Here is a 19,759-nt window from a genome sequence, read left to right as displayed (position 1 = left end):
GGGCTGTGAACATGCTCTCAATGCCTTGCTACAACTGTAAGCATCTGCTCTTTTCTTCTGCGTCTTGGTTTGGGAATGTAAGACTTAGGGGACCAAGCCGTCCACAGTAGGCTTCTTCTCAGAGACTGTCCCTCACTGAAGGCCTGGCTGAGGTTTGCGTCCGCTGTCACTGAGCCATCACGCTCACAGAGTTGGCAGCCGGACTGGCCAAGTGCTGCATGCTGGCTGGTGGCTTCAGTTTCTTTCCAAACTGGCAGCTCTGCAGGGTTGCTGAAGTGGACCCACAGTGGCAGGAATCACACAGCATCCCCACCGCCGTCTTGCTCTAACATGCAGACAGTGGTGATTTGTTGTGCACGGGGCTGGAATTATTAAGGTCATCTCGGAGGCTGCCTGTCATGTGATTGACCCAGTCATCAGCTGCTCCCGGGCTGTGCTGCCCCTCCTACCTTAGTACTTTCTGCCTGCTGTCCTCTGCCTGGGCGGGCTTCTGTCTGGGTTTTGAAACTCTTGTGGTTGTCCTGTTATCCAGTGGAAATCTTTCTTGATTGCGAAATCCCTGATCACAATCCTGTGTTGTGTTGATTAGAAGATGAAGAACCAATATTTGTGGTATGTATTCTAACAGATCTCAAAAGCTTGGGCAGATGATTGAAAAAAATCTAGATTACACACAGATAAAGACCTAAATAGGTCGTTAACTCCTGGGGTATACAAACTCCTAGGCCCTGGGCAAGTTTTTCTGTTTCAGCCTTAGTTAACCCTCTGTGAACCTTTAAGTATTGTCTAGAAGGCAGGGTGGAAGTTTTCCCCAGCTCCTGGACTCACAGCCCCAAGCTGAGATTTGGTCCTGTCTCTCTGACCTCTGAGGCCTTGTTGTCTGGGCTCTGCCCATTTCTGCTTGGGGCATTACTCTGTAGTTTGAAAGCAGGGCCCATGAAGGATTCCATTTGACACTGATAGTTCTGTGATGGGGGTCAGGGGTCCTGAGAGGTCCTAGGATTTGCCTTGGGCAACCCTGCTTCAGGAGAGAAAGAGCCTAGACAGGAAGTCTCAGGCAGGTGTCCTGGGGGAAGGCATCTAGGCCCCTGTGGTGCCCCCGGGAGTGGTTGTGAGGGGCTGACACACAGTCGCTTCATTTCCCACCGTCCTCATCCTGCCCTCTCTCCCATGTCTGGCCTTGTCACTGCACCACGCTGCTGCTGCTGGCCTTTTATTCCTTGAGGCCCCGCTGCAGGCTGCCTCTGGGCCAGAGGGGAGGGCCTGTGAAATCTACATTGGTTCCAGCACCCCATCTGCATTGTTGGGGCCTCCCATGACACAGGACCCGCTCCGCTCACATAATAGCCCCTGTTGAAGGACTCCTCTGTGGGAATTTAGACATGAATTTATTTTGACAGTGCCTGCTAAGGTCTCCCGGAAGTGAAAACCTGCGAGACCAAATGACCTCAAGATCAAATGACCTCGTGACTTTTTCCCTCCTGGGAGGGCTCTGGTCAAATAAATGCCTGGGGCTTTGTTCCTTCCCTTCTTCTTTCTCCTCTTCTTTCCCCGGGGATAAATGATAACTTCTGTGTGTGCGTGTGCGCAGAGGACTTTTGCTCCCCGGGTTCTACTTGCCTTCTTCAGCTTGACTGGATGAAACCTTTTCAAAAACCTGTCTACTTAGGACCCCACTCCTGATAAATTTCTACCTCGGCTGACTGAACTTTCGCTCTTTTTTCTTCTTTTTCCTGCTCTGGGAACTGAATCCAAGTCCTGGTATGTGCCGAGCCCGTGCTCAACCACATAGCTATAACGCGGTTATTAGGAGCGGTTATTAGGTGTCACCTTAGTCTCATTTCGTCTTCTCTGTGTCCAGCCACCTCTTGTCAGGGAGAGACCTCCCTCCCCAGCCTGCCGGCTAAACTTTCTCCAGGAGGGAGACCTGGCAAGCGTCACCTAAGATTGCCTGACTAACAGACATTCTTTCTCTTTCTTCCAGCCTGCAAGTATTCCTGCCACAAGAAATGTGAAGCCCAGGTAAGCGTTCCATGGCTTTCCCGTGGGACTTCGTGGTGGAGCTGGCCTGCACTGACTGAAGGGCAGAGGGGGAGGGCTTGGACTGCAGCGGGGAAAGGAACTAGGACTGCCTGGAAAGAGGCCGGCCAACAGATACTGCCGAGTGCGGCATATAACTTTCATCTCGAGAGCAAACCGAAAGAGCTTTGAAATCCATGTTTTTAATTATAGAAAATAATTCCGAAGAATTCGATTTCAGATAAGACCTCAATCATCCTTTTCACAATGGCCATACCACCAGCTCCTTCCTGGCGATGAGTGATCCCGACTTTCTCTGCTTGTTGCCATCTATTCATGGGGTAGAGGTGCAGAGACAGAGTCAGGGTGCGTGTTTAGCCTAGAGGAGCAGGCTGGCTAACTTTGAGGGTAGTTAGCTGTTCACTGTGGTTGGTGAAAACCTGGGCAACCTGGAGTAGGGATCTTTAGGCCTGGTGTCTGTGTCCCCAGCGTGCTTGAGAGCCAGGTGGTCCCCTGGTTGCTGTGGCCTAGCTGCCTCGCCTGTGATGAGCAGAGAAGTGAGGGGCCTAGAAAGGAAGGTGCCGAGGATGCGGCCATGGTTCTTTCCCTTCTCTGTGCCTACAGCTCTGGATTTCCTCGCTTGGAGGCTGCTCTTCAGTGTGACTCCAGCCTTTCAAAATCTCGCTGACAGTCAAACTGTCAGGGGTTCTGGCGAGCTGTCCGTCCCTCTGGCTGTAGGACGAGAGAGATGGGCTCTGCTGATGTTCATGCTGTTTGCAGATCTCCATCCTCCCTTCAGTCTCTGAACTAGAGGCTGTGGTGGAAAATTTAAGGATGCCATGAACCACATGACTTCACATACATGTTTTCAATGAGAGGACCAGGAAGGGCAGAGTTTCTCTACACAAACACACACACACATAATAAATATTTATGTGTACACATCCCATGTCTGAGGGTTTTTATTGCTGTGAAGAGACACCATGACCATGTGGATTCTTATAAAGAAAACATTTAATTGGGGCTAGTTTGCAGTTCAGAGGTCTAGTTCATTATCATCATGGCAGTACATGGCAGCATGCAGGCAGACTTGGTGGTAGAGGGGTAGTTGAGAGCAGGGATCTAAAGGCATCAGAAGTGCACTGTCTTTGAGCTTAGGAGACCTCAAAGCCCAACCCTAGTGACACACCTCTTCCAGTAAGCCACACCCACTCCAACAAGACCACATCTTCTATTAGAGTCGTGCCCTAGGGGTTAAGCATTCAAACACTTGAGTCTATGGGGTTCATACCTATTCAAACCACCATACCCCATGTGAGTACACTCATTTTGTTCATATGTACATGCATGTGTACGCACAGTCACCCATGTGCCCTGTGCACCCACAGGCACAGGTATTCACATATACAGAAGTACCCCCGCAGAGGCGGAAAATGAATGGTCTTAGCCCTGGGGCTCTTTCCAGAGATGAATGACTTGTCTTTTAAGTCTTCTATGGGCATATTTAGAATGTGCAGAGAGGGTTGCTCAGTGCTGCTGCTAGATGCCTAAGCTAGCTTAGGACCAGCACCCTCTACCCTCTTCACCCTCTGCCTTTCTTTCTTGAGGACACTCAGAAGCTTTTTCCAAGCCCAGTGGGGTAGCATGGAGCAGCCCTGCCTGCCCTTCTCCCTCAGCTCTGTGTTGAAGGTCCTCTTCCACCTGGTCACATGCCCTGGAGTGGGACTGATTTCTGATCCTGGTGTATCTTAGCCTCGCTTCTGTGTGCTACCCACCTTTAGTCAAAGGAATGGTGCTGCAGTGGCACCTGGTATGGGGGATGCAGTGCCGAGTGGGGCTGGTCTGTTTCGGTAGCGGATCTGACTTGGAGAGGCTCCCTTCCCATGCAGGGACTTCAGTGTGCCTTTCCAGTGGTGTGTCTCTTTTGGTGGCCCTTGTTCTCAGGGCGCATGTCTTGTCACTGGTGGGGATGTGATCCAAGGGCTGAGTGCTTCTCTTGCCAGGCACTCCATCCCCTGACTTTAATCCTAGGCTAGTCACCTCTGACCTGAGCTGCAGCAGTGAGCCTGCATCTCTCTCTCCATTTCTGACTACTTCAAAGCATCATCCAGCAGTCTTAAGTATAACTGATATGGTATTGCTAAGCCCAGCAGTTGGCGGTCTGCTGAGAGATGAATAGGTTTTCCTCCTATCAGAGCCTGCCAGGGGGAAATGTATCCACATTCTTAAAAAAAAAAAGTTTTTAATATGGCTTTGAATAACATGAGAGAATTCCACCAGCAGTAACAAAGCACCTTCTCATTCCACACACAGAGTCGTGGTGTCAGGGAACTGAGAACCATAAATTCCCAGCAGTCCAGCAGAGCTTAGTGGCTGGGAAGCATTTCTTTCAGGAACTGGAGTGTGGTTTGTCCCACGTTACTTCTGTGAGTTCGGGGTCCTTGCTTGTGTCTTTAGATCTCACTCCTTGGCTTTGGGCCTTTACTGCTGTGTATATGGATCACTGTGCAGCCTCCCTGAATGCGGCTTTGGAAAATTGGAAAGCTTTGTGAAGGTTGAGACTTGGCTCCCATGTTAGACCTCGTCTGTCTTGTACTGACACGGTGACATGTGCCCCATGTACCCTCCTCAGTGGTTCCTGAGGGTGGGAGCTAGGAAGGGTACCTGCAGCGTGTGCTCGACGTGTGATGGAGTTAAATGCCATGGCCACAGCTCTGTTCGGTTAACGCCACAACCTTAGGTATCTGTTGTGCCTGTGATTGATCCATTAGTACCGAGGATGTGGAGGAAAGGTTCTATAAAGAAGAACGAGCCACAGTAGGGAGACAAAACTTGGTGAGGAGACATAGAAGCCCCAGTATGGTAGATGAGGTTTCTATCTTCCTGAGCATGTCCCTCATTCCAGGTTGTGTGGGCGAATGGAGGAAGAGACCTGGCCCTTGATCTCCTTGTGGCTTTTGGCTTGAAAGGCCAGTCTACCTCCCGTGGTCCTAGTGTCTGTGTCTCTAGGGTCATGTGTTGAAATATGCATGATGACATTAGGGGGGGTGGAGCCTCTGGGGGGTTAGGTATTGTTGGGTGGGGCCTTATGATTGATGGGCTTAGTGCCCTTTTCAAAGAGACACGGGAGAGTTTTCTTCCCTTTCCATCAAATAGAGACTGCAGGAAGGCGTGATGGGGATCCAGAAAGGAGATCCCTACCTAGCACTAAGCCTGTTTGTACTTTGTTGTTGGAGTGAGTGTCCAGCTTTTTGAACCATGAGCCATAAATTCCTGTCATTGAAGCCACTAAGTTTGAAGTGGGATTTTGTTTGCTTGTTTCTAAGATGACTTGGATGACTGAGGTAGGTCTGCCTGAGCCTCAGTTTCCCCCTGTGTGGAACAGACGGACAATACTGCTGAAATTACACACAACAATGGCCTTCTTAGACACCGAGTACACACTGTGTGTGAGCCCTGTGGAAGTCAAGGAGACGATGAGAAATCTCTTTGAGAGTTTGGGACTCACGGTCCTGCTCCCCGGGTGCTCAGCTGATTCATTTCAGCCCCTGAGCTGTTTGGGCCTCGTGACTTGGTTTTTCCCTGCCCTCAATTGACTCATTGACATGAGGGGAAAGGGAAGGAGAAGTACAGAGGTTTTAGGAAAGCAGATGTTGTGAAGGGAGAAGAAGAAGAGGGCCTGGGGATGGTCCCCGAGAAGTGAACAAGAACAGATCTTGTCTTTGCAGCCTGTGGCAGCCACAGACATCGGCTATTCTGATGTCTGCCCATGCCTTGAGTCACACTTTAGGATCCTGGATCAGCAGAGATTCCCCCATGGAGACTGAACACTAGTTAGCTGAGCTGGAGCACACCTGGGACAGCACTGAGCAGCCATCGGGTCCTGGCAATCAGCCCCTGCTTTAGTTCACGAAGGACCAGTCTCTAGCGCCAAGGCTCCATCGAACCCTCAGCCTCTAGGCCATCTTCAGTCTTGCCTGCCTGGCTTCATTCTGTCTCTGACACATCCAAGACGCCCAGTCCTCTGCAGAGGCCATGGCAGAGCTAGCATGTGTCTCTCCGTCCTGTTGCTCCTCAGCATCATACGCAGGACTGGGCTGCCACAGAGAGGTATGTCTATGAGGAACAGGTGACGTTCTGAGGTACATAAGGAAGCCGTGTGAGTTCTCACTTTGTGGCGTGTTAAGCCCTCAGTTGTGGCTGTCCCTGCTCTGTCTCATTGTGTTGTGTCTGGACCTACCCCCCTCAGGCCCCAGAGCACCAGACGACTGTGATAGAAGCAGGGTCCAGGTGATTCCCCACTGGGGCGGGTGGCTACACTGTGAACATTCAGGAAAGAATGAACTGGCGGTGTTTGCTTGGGCATTAGCATTGAAGATAAGGGTGTCCACCTAATCCTTTACCCCAAGGAGTAGAAGGGGTGGACCCAGATATTTTCTTAGGAAAACGAGTCAATTTCACTTAGTAAAAAACAAAACAAAACAAAGACAAAGAAAAAAAATCAAGCAAAAGCATTTTTCATTAAAACAAAAATCAAAGCCCCAAACTGTTAGTAGCTGAGCTCTTGTGCTGTGTGTGTGTGTTTGCCATTCTGAGGTTGTGTCTATCTGAAGCTGGGTTGGGCAGTTATAACAGAGTTATAGCCGTGTTGTAGGAGTGACGTGAGACACGTAATGTCTTTTATGAAACTGGCTTGTGGTGTATGCTCAGGAAGAATGTAAGTCAGTCAGTGCTCCCCAGAAGTAACAGGGAAGAGCTGAACCTTCAGGCATGGCCGTTTCCTTGCCATGTGGCACTGAGGGCTTCTGTTCTGGGTTGCTGGTTCTGTTCTTGAAGGTGGCAGCTTCAGAACCAAGTGGTGGCACTTCCCTGAGAGATGGTCGCCCCATGCTGCCAGCTCACCATTTACCCAGCATCCTTCCACTTGACTCCCCACCATTTGTCCCAGCCATGGAAGTAGTTGAATTTGAAGCTGGGCAATTCAAATAAACAAACACTTCTGAGTTTTGCTCTAGCCAGGGCCCAGGTACAGCATTGACTTCAGGACAATTCCAGCCTGCCACCGTGAGGACCACTTGGGAGCCTCGGTCTGCCAAGAGACGCTTCTCTGCGTTGCTGCAGTGTGTGTGCTTGGTGTTTTAGAGAGAGGGAAGCTGGTGTGTGTGGGGTGGGGTGGGGGAGGTGGGGGGGTGGGGATGTCCTGAGCAGGGGATGCAGGGTTTTGTCCTTGCTCAGCAGATGGTCTGCCACCGAGATGCCAGTTTGACAGCCTCCTTCTACAATTGTTTTTAGAAGCCATTGAAGTTCATCTTCGGGTGTTTATGCATTCATAGTGAAATTGAAGGGAAAGGAGACAGAATTCTCTGTGGTTCTGCACAACCTCTCCCACCTTAATCATCTCTTTTTGTAGCCGATGGTGTCCACCTGAGGCGTCAATACCATCCAGAATCTGTTTTTCAGTAGGACTCTTTTCTTGGTGTTCTGTTTTCCTTTGCTTTTCTCATCACGGTGACAAAGATAACTGATGTTAGACAATTTAAACGAGAAAGGATTTATTTTGGTTCCTGATTTTAGAGGTTCAGCCCACTGTTGGCTCCCTCCGTTGACTGTGGGCCAGGTCGTGGTGGTGGAGGAATGTGAAGGAGACACTGTCTACCTTCTGGTGGGTAGGAAGTGGAGTACAAGGGACTGGCATATGTTTCAGAGGTCCCCAGTGCCCTGCTTCCTTCAGCTTGGCTTCATCCTCTGAAGCTTCCTCTATCTCTCCCAACTCATCCATCAGTTCAGGAGCCGAACACAGCATGTGGGCGTGTTGGAGATATTTCGTATTTAAACCATGACTCATATTCTATGAATTTGGACAAATGTAAAAGTACAGAATGTGTATAATATAGAGTATTTACCCTGCCTTAAAAATCTCATGGGCTCCCTTCCTCTCCTGACTTCTGGTGACCCCCAGTCTTTTTGTTGTCTTCATAATTTTGCCCTTTTTGGGGTTTCACATCGTTAGAGTCCTAGAGCAGGCAAACTGTTCAGATCGGTTTCACTTCTCCACAGTACACATTTTATACCTTCTCTTGATGTTTTCACGGTTTTACAGTCTAGTTTCTTTTAGCATCATTGGCTCCTCTAGTCTGGATGACAATGGTTCATTTGTCCATCCATATCTTGCTTGTTCCAAGTTATCACTGGTGTGAGAAGAGCCATAAGGATCTTTAAACTTTGCCCTCTGAAGGACACTTTCGTCTCTCCCAGGTGGGCCTTTTTCAGGGAGGCTATCTCACTGGCTTTCTTTCACCCATTTTGTTGAGGAAACTCATCGAAGTGTTGAGAGCTGGTGGCTTTGTTCCTGAGAGGGAGGGCTCTTCTGAGACCTGGGATGTGGGGATGGTCCGCCCCCTAGGGAAGCTCACCTCGGAGTCAGCACTTGCCCTGTGTATAAAGGTTCAGGTTTTAAACTCAATATAATCTGAGCCCCAGGCAAGGCCATTGATTGTGAACTTCTGGAACTTCACTGGACACTGGACGGGGACAGAGAGAAGAAACCAAGGTCGTTTTGCTGTTGTTTGTTTTGTCTTATGGTTTCTTTTGTGACAGGGTCCAGTCTTACTTTTTAACTAAGGTTGGAATGAAACTCACCGTGTAGCCCAGACTGGCCTCAAATTCATGCCAGTTCCCCTATCTCTACTTCCTAAGTGCTAGGATTATAGGTGTGAGTCCCCACACTGGATAACCAAGGGCTTTGAAGCTGGCTATGATGGGTGGCCAGACCAGTAAGAAGGACTATATTGTCTTGTGTAGTTAGCAGTGTAAATGTCACTTTGTGGTGACATGTTTGCTCTTCAACAAGGTTCTGTGTTTAAGCAGTGTTTGTAGAGGATTACTTTCCTTGCCCCAACAATGGGCCGAAAAGGAATTATGGCAGGCGTGTACCACATAATGATGCTTTGGTCAACAATGGGCTGTGTGTTTGATGGTGGTCCGTGAGCTTGCGTCATCTGCTGATGCTGTAGCGATCCTGGTCGTGCAAACACATGGTGTGGTGTTTGCACAGCAGCAGTCTTGCGTCACCCCTTTTTTTCAGAGCGCATCCCAGTTGTGAAGTGACGCAGGGCTATGTACTCTTGCGATACGACATTTGCCTTAAACTAACACCGGGATTTCAAAAACTTCCATTTTGATTCTTCAGAAGTTGTCTGTCTGCATTGCGTTGTAACAGATAAAATAGATCTAGATAGATCTCTGGAGTGAATCTGTACAAATTTGCTCTTTAATCGGGCTGTTTGGCTGTAATCTGTTATTGCCTATGGTTGCCCATATGCAGGAAGCTGGACGTCTGATATAGAGATGGCGTCAGCCCTTTGTGTCCTTCACTGGGTTTGGGTCAGGCTGTGTATCTTGAGGACTCTTATAGTCTTCGCAGTGAGAAACTACCTTCCTACCGCCCCTGATGGGATCTGGAGAGGATGGGCTGATGTCAGCGAGGGCACACCATAGCTGCAGGTAGGTTTGTTTTGAGTTAGAACTGGTGAAGTTCCCTGGGAAACTGTGTTCCATCCTTGTTTCTCTCAATGGCATCTGAGGAAGAAGGCTCCCTGCTGACCCTTACAGCTTGACCATTTCAAGCAAGTATAATTGTTGGTTGAGATCCATTCTGGTTGTAGGCCATTGATGGGATGTTTGTGTGACAGTGACTGGGGAAGGGTGCAAGGGCAGTAGATGTCACCTGACCTCCTGTAGACAGGTTGTTACCAGTAAGGAAGAACACTGGCAATGATCAAAACAGATGTCATCCTGTGTGTTTGTATGTGCACGTGTGCATATGTGTGCACATGCATGTGTGTGTGATGAGAATAACAAGCACATGACCACTTGCCCTGGGACCCCACAGAACATGGTAGGACATTGGGTCTTGGAGGTCTTGGTTCTAGAGTAGGGGGACAGAACTCAAGACAGCTGTGAGCAGCTGTCTCTCAAATGTAGATACTTGGTGAATATGTTTTGCCCTCTGGTTATATCTTTCGCTACCTGAATTTTGTGATAGGTTGTTCCATTCATTAGTTCTGGCCTGGCCTTTTTTGTTTTTGTTGTTGAGAACAGAACTGTAAAATGGAAATTCCCATGCATTGCTATATGAAGCAATCTCGAGAACTTTGAGGGCTTTTATAAAAACCCTGGGTCTGAATTCTAATTCTACCAGTGTTAGTGTGATCTTCTTCCATGAAATTAAGGCGAGAACACCTTTCCGAGAGGCTTGCGAAGAGGACTTCAGCCCCCTTGCTAGCCCAGGCCTGTGGCTTCTTTGGGAGCTCTCTCTTATTCCTCTGAAACAACGTTTTTCAACCTGTGGGTTACAAACATCAGAAAACACCTATTTCCGGTGGTCTTAGGAACTAATACATGGCTCAGTAGCAAGATTGCAGTTATAAAGTAGCAACAAAAGTAGTTTTATGGTTGGGGTCACTACCACATGAGGAACTGTATCAAAGGGCTGTAACATTAGAAAGGTTGAGAACCCTGCTCTGGAGGTACCAATGGACCCCTGCAGTGTCAGCAGCTGATCCTGAGGCATGGTTAGCCGACACTTCCAGGGAACGTGGGAGATGAGTAACATCCTAAAAGCGTGCATTTAGGTAGGAAAGGGCTGTGTGCTTTCTCAGTTCTTGAGAATGCTGCTTGCTTATCTCATTTAGGTCTCAGTCAGAGGTTGTTTCTAAAGACTGTCAAAGACTCTGATCTGGCTTGTGGCATCTCAGGGCCTCTGTCAGACTGGCTAATGGCCTACTGCCATTTTCCCTCGGCCTCAGGATCCTGCATTGTTGTCTGCATGGTCAGCTCTGGTTTGTTTACAGGGAGGCTTTTGTGCCCCTGGTCCATTGGTTATGCAGCCAGAGTGACTGCCTGGATTAGAGTCCTCACCTGGGTGCTTGCTAGGGCTTGCTGCAAGTTCCTGAAGAGCAGGCCTCTGTCCCCTTCTTTAAGAAGTATGTATATGTATATATTCACGTCCTTGTCCATGGGCATTAAGTTTCAAACGGGGACAATGGCTGAGGTGCCTATTTGACATATCAAAGCAGACCTGATTACCAGGTTTTCCCAACATCCCTCAGTCCCTCCCTACCTGTTACAGGGTATGGCTTGAACACCCCACCCTCTGTCCTGAACTTTCCAGCGCAGGGACTGGGCTGTCCTTCCCCACATTTTGGTTACCTGCCCTTTTTTGTACCTTTGGCCTCCTGACTGCTGCACCTGGTTCCCTCTCTCCCCTCTCACAAGCCTCAAGGTCATTAGTCTACTCTGGACTTTCCCAGGCGTGCCTGCCGCTGGCTCTGCTTTCCCTTTTATTTACAAATAAACTTTCTCCTCCTCCAGCACACCTAGGAGCAGTCACGTCCTTCCTTTCCTTTATTCAGTGTGAGAGCGCGTGTTCTTTCCTGCTATGCATATGAATGTCTCTACTCTTCCTGGGGACCAGTCTGCAGCCTAGTTTTCCAGGCCAGTGATACTGCTGTATGGTCCCCAGTGTCTCTCACTTTTCTCTGGAGACCTGACTGGGCGTGCATGGTGAAGGTTTACATCTTCTGGGTGCAGAGGCTGAAGGATGATACTGGCTGGCTTCCGTGCCTCCTTCATATTCTTGTACTCATTACTGAAAGGAAAAAAAGAAAGAAGGAGGAAGGAAAAGAAAGGAGAGGTCTGCCCCTAGGTACAGTGGAGGAGAAAGTTTACTGTAGATGTATGGGAGGGTGTAGCCAGAGGCAGATACGTCTGGGAGAGCCCGAAGTGGACTTGTATAGACTGAGCAGGGTCACGTGGGGAAAGGGCAAGGGAGAGAGTGGAATGAGGGACAGCAGCCAACAGGGCAAAGGTACCAAAGGGATGGATAACCAAAATGTCTGGATTCTATAGGGAAGAGCCTTTGGGGGAAGGGCAGCTCAGCCCCTGGGCAGGAGAAGTTGGGGGGGGGGGGCAGAGTATTGCCAGCCATACCCTGTGACAGGTAGGAACTAAGGGATCTGCTTTGGTATGTTAAACAGGCACCTCAGCATTTGTCCCAAAGCTTTGAGACCTAACAATTATCAGCTTGGGAAATCTTGCTGTTTTGCTTAGCTCTCTGCCTCCCTTCCCTCTTGCTTTTCTGGTCTCAGAAAGACTGTCTTCTTGCTGACACCACCTTTTCTCTGTGGGAGTCCTATGTCTCCTTGGTTCGTGCTAGCCTTCTCCTTGCTTATTATGGCTGTCTCCCTTCTAAGCCCATGGCATCTCCTAGTCCACTGACACATCTTGTTCCTTTTCTCCCCAGATTCCACTCATCCTCTTTACAGGCGAGAAGCCCTGCTGGTGGAGACTTCTCCCCTCACTTTTCCTTCTCTTCTCGTTGGGAAGATTTTCCCTTCAGGCACAGGATGGTGAGCAGCATCCAGCTAGGAAGCCATCAGAATGCTCTTCTCACACATTAAAGCTACTGTGGGACCCATGAGTGTGCTCCCCAAGGAAACACATCTCAGAGAAGTTCTGACCGTCTTAAGAACACGCCCCCTGGTCCAGTTGCTGGGGGGAGAGGGCTTTGCTCCTTCTCTGAGTAGAGGCTCTTCCCAGCATTGTCCTCCAGAGCTTAAGTTTAGCCTGGGAAAGACATTCTGACCTCCTCCCCTAGCAGGACTTTTCTGTCCTGTTTGGGCCGGACACCTTGGTGGTGTCTCTATAGGCTTATCCTTGGGTGGGGAGGCTCTATTCCCGTAAGACTTCCAAATATTTCACTTGGCCTCCGGGTAGCCCCCTCTCCTGGTGCTGCTCTGTACCGTGGACCCTGTGTGCCTGTGGACAGCCAGCTTATTGGGTCATGACTGTGGTGTCTCTAGGGTGACCTTCCCTGAGATGGGGTGATTCTGTTTACGGTCCAGCTGCTGCTATAATCTGTTCCAGCCACTTTTTAGGGTGAGGTTTACTAGAAGACCCCCCCACCTCCTTTTTAAGCAGCAGCTTCCAAATGAGTACACATTTTAGTCCTCAGAATTTTAACTTGCAAAATCAAGTTTTTTGGTTTTTTTTTTTTTTTTGCCACTTCTGTAAAGCTATTAATTTTAGGCCAGGATTCAGGAAGTGGCCACCCCCATGTTCCCTTGAGCACAGAAATAGCCCCAGAGCTTCCTTCGGCCTCCCTCCCAGGGACAGATGACAGAGCTCATTTTTGTATATTTCCAGACTTTTGACTCACCTGAAAATTCCCCTAGACTTTCTGAATGAAGCAGTGCGCGGGTCAGGCATGCCTGGATATGGGGAGGAGGAGAGGCACCCCCCCCCTTTAGCTCTCCCGTTACTGTAAATATCCCCCTGCTCCCAGGATCTTAGGAATGATAAATACTTGCCGGGCTGTCTGGAAGGCTGGGAGAGCACAGTGAGTGGAATGTAGACTGTTGGGTAAAATCTGAAATTCCAGTCTTATTGTAAATTTTCTTCATTTGCATTTAAAAAGCGCGGGAGGCAGTTCACCCTGCGGGTGGCCTGACCTTGAAAGGTGTTTCAGTGAATGGGGTCAGGACAAGGGAGGTGCAGGGCACCTAGTTTACTGTTGATTTCGCGGTGCTGAGCTCAAAGGCAGAACTTCCACTACTAGGCCAGCACTGTGCTCCATTTCCAGTTCCTTTGTGGACACCTTTAAAGGGGGACGTCTTGGGCCTGGAGTACTGATCAGGTGGCGCAGAGGTGGGGCTCGTGGGTCATTCTTTATAGTGTAATATGCCCGGGAACAGAGTGACAGCATCAGCAAGGTTGTGTGTGTGTGTGTGTTGTTAGGTGGTAGGGTAATGTCACATGGTATGAATTTGTTGGTGTTTGCAGAATATGTAGATGTGAAATGAAAAGTTAGCTAGTTGGATATAAAAGTTATAGTTAATTTTACTTTAATTTTTAAAACGATGTATTTTTTGTTATATGTATTTGTGTATGTCTGTGTATGGGTATGTAGATATAAGTGCAGGTGCTAACAGAAACCAGGATACCAGAAGGGTGTAGGATCCCATGGAACTGGAGAGGTAGTAACTGGAACACGGGTGCTGAAACGGATCCTTCTTAAGAGCACTCTGTACTCTTGACGATTGAGCTGTTAATAGCTATTTATTGTTTAAGTATCGATTTTACATTACATTATTCTTCGACATTTTCAACAAAAATGTCTTAGAGTTTCCTTTAGCATCCTGCTTTAAGTTGAATTCCTGAAGGCACTACAATTTCTTTCAACTGTTGGGTACGCTGTCCTGAAATATGGTATTTGGTTAATCATTGTGGCTGATGAGTGTGTGAATGAATTAATGAATGACAGAAGGCGGAGACCACAGACTCAAGAAGAGTTGGAGATGTGATAGGTCGATGGATCTCTCTGTCTCTAAGATGCTGGCTGCAAGGGAACATCCCCATGGTCTTTCTCAGTGTTTTACTAGAGACTGGATGGCCCAGTGTGCCCTTTTGTGGCCTGTCTCTTCACCTGGTAGGTTTGGCTACCTTTCAGAATGGCAGCTGGTTGCATCCATGGATGGGCTTGGGGTAGAAGCCACAGTTGCCGTCCTTAAGACTGAGCTCTGCCATATTTCAGCTTGGTTTATTGGTACACATCAGTACTTAGGAGGTCGAGGCAGGACAATTGCTGTGAATTTGAGCCTCCCTTGGGCTTCAGAGTGAGTTTAACCCCTTCCACTTCCCCAAGAGAAGAAGGAAGACCAGGAGGAGGAAGAAGAGAAAGAGGAAGAGAAGTGTTTTTAAAATGCCTTATTTCATTGGTCATGACAGGTCACAGGACAAACTAGGAAGACATCAGATTCAAAAGAAAGGGCTAGATGGGGCCTCTTAAAAAACAAAAGAGCCCAGATTTATTCGTTTTTAGTTTATGTGTGTGTGTGTGTGTGTGTGTGTGTGTGTGTTTGCTAGCATGTGCATATCGGGTTTGTGCAGTGCCTGAGGAAGCCAGAAGAAGATATCCCTGGAATTGGAGTTATAGGTAGGTGCTATGGAACAGAATCCTGGTCCTCTCCAGGAGCAGCCAGTGATCTTAACTATTGAGCCAGCTGAGCTATGGAGACATCTATAACTCTTGATGGGGGAATGACTGACTCTGCAAAGACCCTGTGTAGTGCCATTATCTCTGAAACACAAACTGACACAAGTGTGGACATGATGGAAATAGTACAGGGTTCTTTGTCACATAGCTAATTAGCAGTCATTTTCTTTTCTTTCTTTCTTTTTTTTTTTTTTTTTTTTTTTTTTTTTTTTTTTTTTGTTGTTGTTGTTGTTGTTGTTAGACAGGCTCTCACTACATAGCCCTGGTCAAGCTAGCAATTGCTAAGTAGCTCAGCCTAGCCTTGAATTGACAGAGTTCTTGCCTCTGCCTCCCAGTGGCTGGGATTAAAGGCGTGCAGCACCTTGGCAGTCTTTTCCTATTTAACAAAAATGTGAGTTACCAATGCCAGTGTTCCTTATTGTTGGCTGGGATTGCTGGTGATACATTGCAGGGCTGATGACGAAGTCCCTGGGAAACTGTGGCTATGGTCTGAGGCATGGATTTTCCTGTGGAAATGGGTCTGCTTATTTTGAAGCAATTACAACTTGATCCTTGGCATTTTAAGTGAGGAGAATGGCTTTAGAATAGGAATTAATGTTTCCCTGAAGCAGTTATGTTTATTAGCTTAGCTTTTCTTCTGGGTTCTTTAGAAAGCATTTTACCCATGATCATGTGACAGAGGTTAAAACACCAGGCTGGACCCTGGTGTCCCCATATGATGGAGGTCTAGGATGGGCCCCTTCTCCTGTGTGCCTAAGAGCCCCGTGGGCAGACCTTGTCCTGTCCTTCCTCCCTGACCTTGGACTTTCAGACAGACCTCTGTGCCTGTCCCTTGACGGGTGATTCTGTCCTGAAGTCCTTATCAGATCTTGAGACTGGTGGCTGCAGGATGTCCTAGGAGGGGACCCATTTCGTGTCCTTTCAGAATTTCAGACTCTCATTACAGCAATAGACTCACATTTGATTTCTGATCTGGGGCTCAAGTTGGGAGCATAGAAAATGTAGAGCGAGACTCGGCTGTTTTAATTCTATTGCCTTCCCCGGGCAAGCCCTGCGTGGTTTGCCTGAAGCCAATGGAGACCCGAGCTGCCCTACCACGGCCCCTTCTCCTAAAACTCAGAAGCACGGAGGTGGAAGAGAGAACACTGAAGCCTTAAAAGCTGTGACCGGCTCAGGCCAGCCCAGCCAAAGCCAAGAATGCTGGGATGGACTTGTTGATATCTGTACCAGAGGCATAATCTTTCTAGACCTGTTTGTTACCTTTAAGGGAAACAGAAAGCCCCAGTTCCAGTAATTTCACCTCCTTTTCTCTTATCCTGATGCCTTGATTGGGGCCGGCAGTCTGGGGTTTAATTGCGTCTGCCCCGCTGGCTTGTTTCTCATGGGGATTAGAGCAGACTAAATTGGGCTTTGCCATTTAGTGTATAACAGGGTTTCCTAAGGAATGTGAGCCTAATTAGGGATCCCAGGGTCATGCCTAGCAAAGAGATCCCAGGAGCAAAGGTAGAGAGGCTCTCTCTCTCTCTCTCTCTCTCTCTCTCTTTCATCCTTGGGAAAGTTAATAAAGTCTCCGCAGCAGCCTGCATTTCATGCCCTTGTCCCTACGGATGCCTTCATCTTGCAGGCTTAGGGGGGAGCTTGACCTTGGCCCTGGCCTCAGGCGCTGGAACTGCTCCAGAAGTCACCATGAATGAAGAGACTTGTTGCTGCTTGGGGGTCTAGCCCCGAGTGATGTTCTGAGAATGCTCTGGTTCTCCCAGGCCTTTGATAACTAACTATTCGGTTCAGTGATGCTCCCTTAAGGTATCGGCCCAACTCTCTGAACTGGTTTGTAGGAATGGTCGTTTACGAGGTGAAGTTTATAAACTAAGTCACCAGAGTGGGTTCTAATCCCATGGGACCTTTGTCCTTCCAAGAAGAGTTTAAGATACAGGTAGGGAGGCAGAAGACCACGTATGGGTATGGGAGAGGGCAACTTCACAAGCCAGGGAGCAGCAGGAAACAGTCCTGAGTCACCTCAGCCAGTCTGTCAGGTGGCCTCTATTGTTTAAGCCTTCTGTCTGTGGGGCTTCATGGTGGCCCCAGCAGTCTAGCACAGACTGTATTAAAGTAGTGTGTCCCTTTGCTAAGTGACAGCATCGGGGATGAGGAACTTCCCTCTTGATTCACCTCCTCCATATATAGTGAGTGATAATCCTGGCTATAAAAAAATTTACAACTTACCTTTTCTCAAGCTTAATACAATGGGCCAGTTGATTGGTCAGTGATATTTGACATATGCTGTAAGGGCTATAAAGTGATAAAAGCGCTTCTTGGAAAACTCCTCTGCCCCAGATGCTACACTCAGCAGAGATGAGCAGTGACCCGACCCCCATTGCATTGTGGGTCTCAGTGACCAGTCATCAGTATCTCTTCCACTCTCCTGATTCGGTGTTGTTGCCATGGGTTTTGGGGTCCTCTGGAAATGGGGTTACAGACAGTTGTGGATGCTGGGAATTGAACCTGGGTCCTCTGGAAGAGCCAGTCAGTGCTTTAAACTGCGGAGCCATCTCTCCAGCCCCCACTCTCCTGATTATGAAGGAAATTGTTGCCCTTCTTTCTGGCTTGGTGTCGAAGCTGAAGTAAATTTTGCCTCCAGTTTTATGTAGCCGTGAGTCATTGTTCTGATCAAAGCGATTTCATGTTAATGTGAGCACCAAGATGACTATTTCAGTGCTGAGGTAGCTGGTGACTCACCTTTCTCCTCTGTTCCTTTATCTTGCTCCTGAAAGGCTGTTGGTGGATTTATTAGAAGTTATGTGCTTTTATTTATGGATGCATTTGTTTCGTTCAGGGTGCGGTGCATGCTGGACTCTGCCACACTGCAACCCCAGCCCCTGTGTGCCTTTGCTGAATACCTTAGATGACCGATGGCTTATATTGCTGGGTTGACTCCCCTTTCCACATGCCAATTGTGCATGCTTGATGCCAGCTTCAGAGAGCCCTCCCATGGGCAGAATTACATGGAGAGGGAACGAGAAAAGGGGCCAGCAAGCACCCAGGCTTTTACTGTAGTGGTAAACCGGTCGTGGAAAATGGAGGGGCCCGTCTCTCCATTCTTTTTCCAGAGTTCTGTGATGTTCTAGGAAACTCACTCACGGGACCCAACTGGATTGGGAGTTTTGATGATTGACAAAAGGTTGAATGCAAACTTACCTTTATACTGTTTATGTAGTAGCATGTAGTGGTTACAACCATGCATCTCGTAGAGACCCTGGCAGGAAAATAATCACTCTTGACATGGCTTGGCTGATATGTATTTAGTCGAACATGACAATCTGTGCTGAAATGATGCTTTAATTGTGTGAATCAGAGCGAAGACAGGGTCTGCAGACTGGGTGTTTGTTTGAGCTGAGCTGTCCTTTTGCTCTCTGAGAACCCTAGTCACAGTAGACTTGGTCCTCTCCTCGCCCCAGAGGCTCCTACCGGCCATGGTGAGGGGGCAGAGGCAGCTGGCTGTGGCTGAGTCTTTCTTTTTTAAGGTAGGCTCACTTGTTGGTCAAAGCTCTGCCTTTTGTCCTAGCTTCAGAACATACTAATACACATGGATACATACATGAACATGCTCACAGACAGACATTCTGACACAGGGAAGACACACAAACACGTTCCCACAAGACATGCATGTACATACATGTGTACACATATACACATCCACATATACACACTTAGCTACTCTCTCACACGTTAGAGCTCACTCACAGAACTCTCAAGACTTCTAGTCAGACAGACGGTTAGACCAACATACACATTTCTCAAAAATGCTCAATTTGGCTGGACCATCACACATTCTAGGCAAGCCTCGTATCATAGAACCCACTCCCTCACCTTCAGCCCTGTCCCTGAATTTTAAATATGCACACTGCCCCGTTCACACACTCACTCCCGGGACAGTGGTGGAAGGCTGTTGGCCCCTCCTGCTTCCGCCTTGATGACCTGGCTGGCTTGGAGATAAGGTTATCAACATCAGCAGGTTCCAGGCACCCACACAGCCAGGTGTGGGTTGGACACAGCCTTGTTTGTTTGTGGTTGTCCTTGGTAACCACAGATTAGGCCACAGACCAAGCCAAGTAAAGGCCATAAAATGGCTCTTGTGCAGGTCTCTCATATAAGAGGCCCTGGGTCAGGGTAAGAGAAGGACATGGGTCCCAAGATCTTCTGCTCATAGCTCAGTCTACAGCTCTCTCCTGGAATTTTCTGTAGCTGCCAGACCTGTGTGCCTTTGCTGTCATCTTTTGTCACCCTGAGTCCAGTGGGTGCTCTCATTAGGGGGAGGGGAAGGCAACTGGGACCCAACTGGTGTCTTTCGTCTGTCTGAGGACCAGTTCTCCTTGATTCAGAGTCCCATGCTCAGGACAGAATACGCTCGCTTTCTGTGTTAGTAGGGCTCAGAACCAAGAGCTGCAGACAGGCGTGTCTTATAGGACATATTTATGACACTGACTTGAGCCTGCGCATGCCAGGCCCCCTGAGGGTGTGTCCTGATGTGTGGAGCACAGCCTTCAGTTCTCTTGTCTCCGCCCTTCTGCAACTTGTTCACGACTCGTGCATATTTAAAAATTATGCCCTGGGTGGACGGTGTGTATCATGGAGTCATACACTGAAGGAGCTCAGAGATTCCTGGGTAGAAACACCTGTGGGATTGTA

The 19,759-nt window shown here is 48.5% G+C and overlaps 1 protein-coding gene across 6 annotated transcripts in view; it reads left to right on the top strand.

Annotated features, from left to right (window-relative positions):
* Positions 1–19,759, top strand: part of Tns3 (tensin 3) — a 238,813-nt gene that overhangs the window by 56,884 nt on the left and 162,170 nt on the right. For all 6 annotated transcript variants that reach the window (XM_050140797.1, XM_050140796.1, XM_050140795.1 and 3 more), the window contains exon 3: positions 1,985–2,022. Coding sequence is in view for 2 of the 6 variants with exons in the window: in XM_050140798.1 (XP_049996755.1) it covers positions 1,985–2,022 (38 nt within the window). In the remaining 4 variants the exon portion in view is untranslated. The remainder of the gene's footprint in view (positions 1–1,984; positions 2,023–19,759) is intronic.

This window comes from Alexandromys fortis, unplaced genomic scaffold (genome assembly GCF_014885135.2).
Source record: "Alexandromys fortis isolate MF-2015 unplaced genomic scaffold, M_Fortis_MF-2015_v1.1 scaffold_7, whole genome shotgun sequence".
NCBI lineage: Eukaryota > Metazoa > Chordata > Mammalia > Rodentia > Cricetidae > Alexandromys > Alexandromys fortis.
Note: the sequence above shows the minus strand (reverse complement) of the source record. Positions and strands in the feature narration are given on the sequence as shown.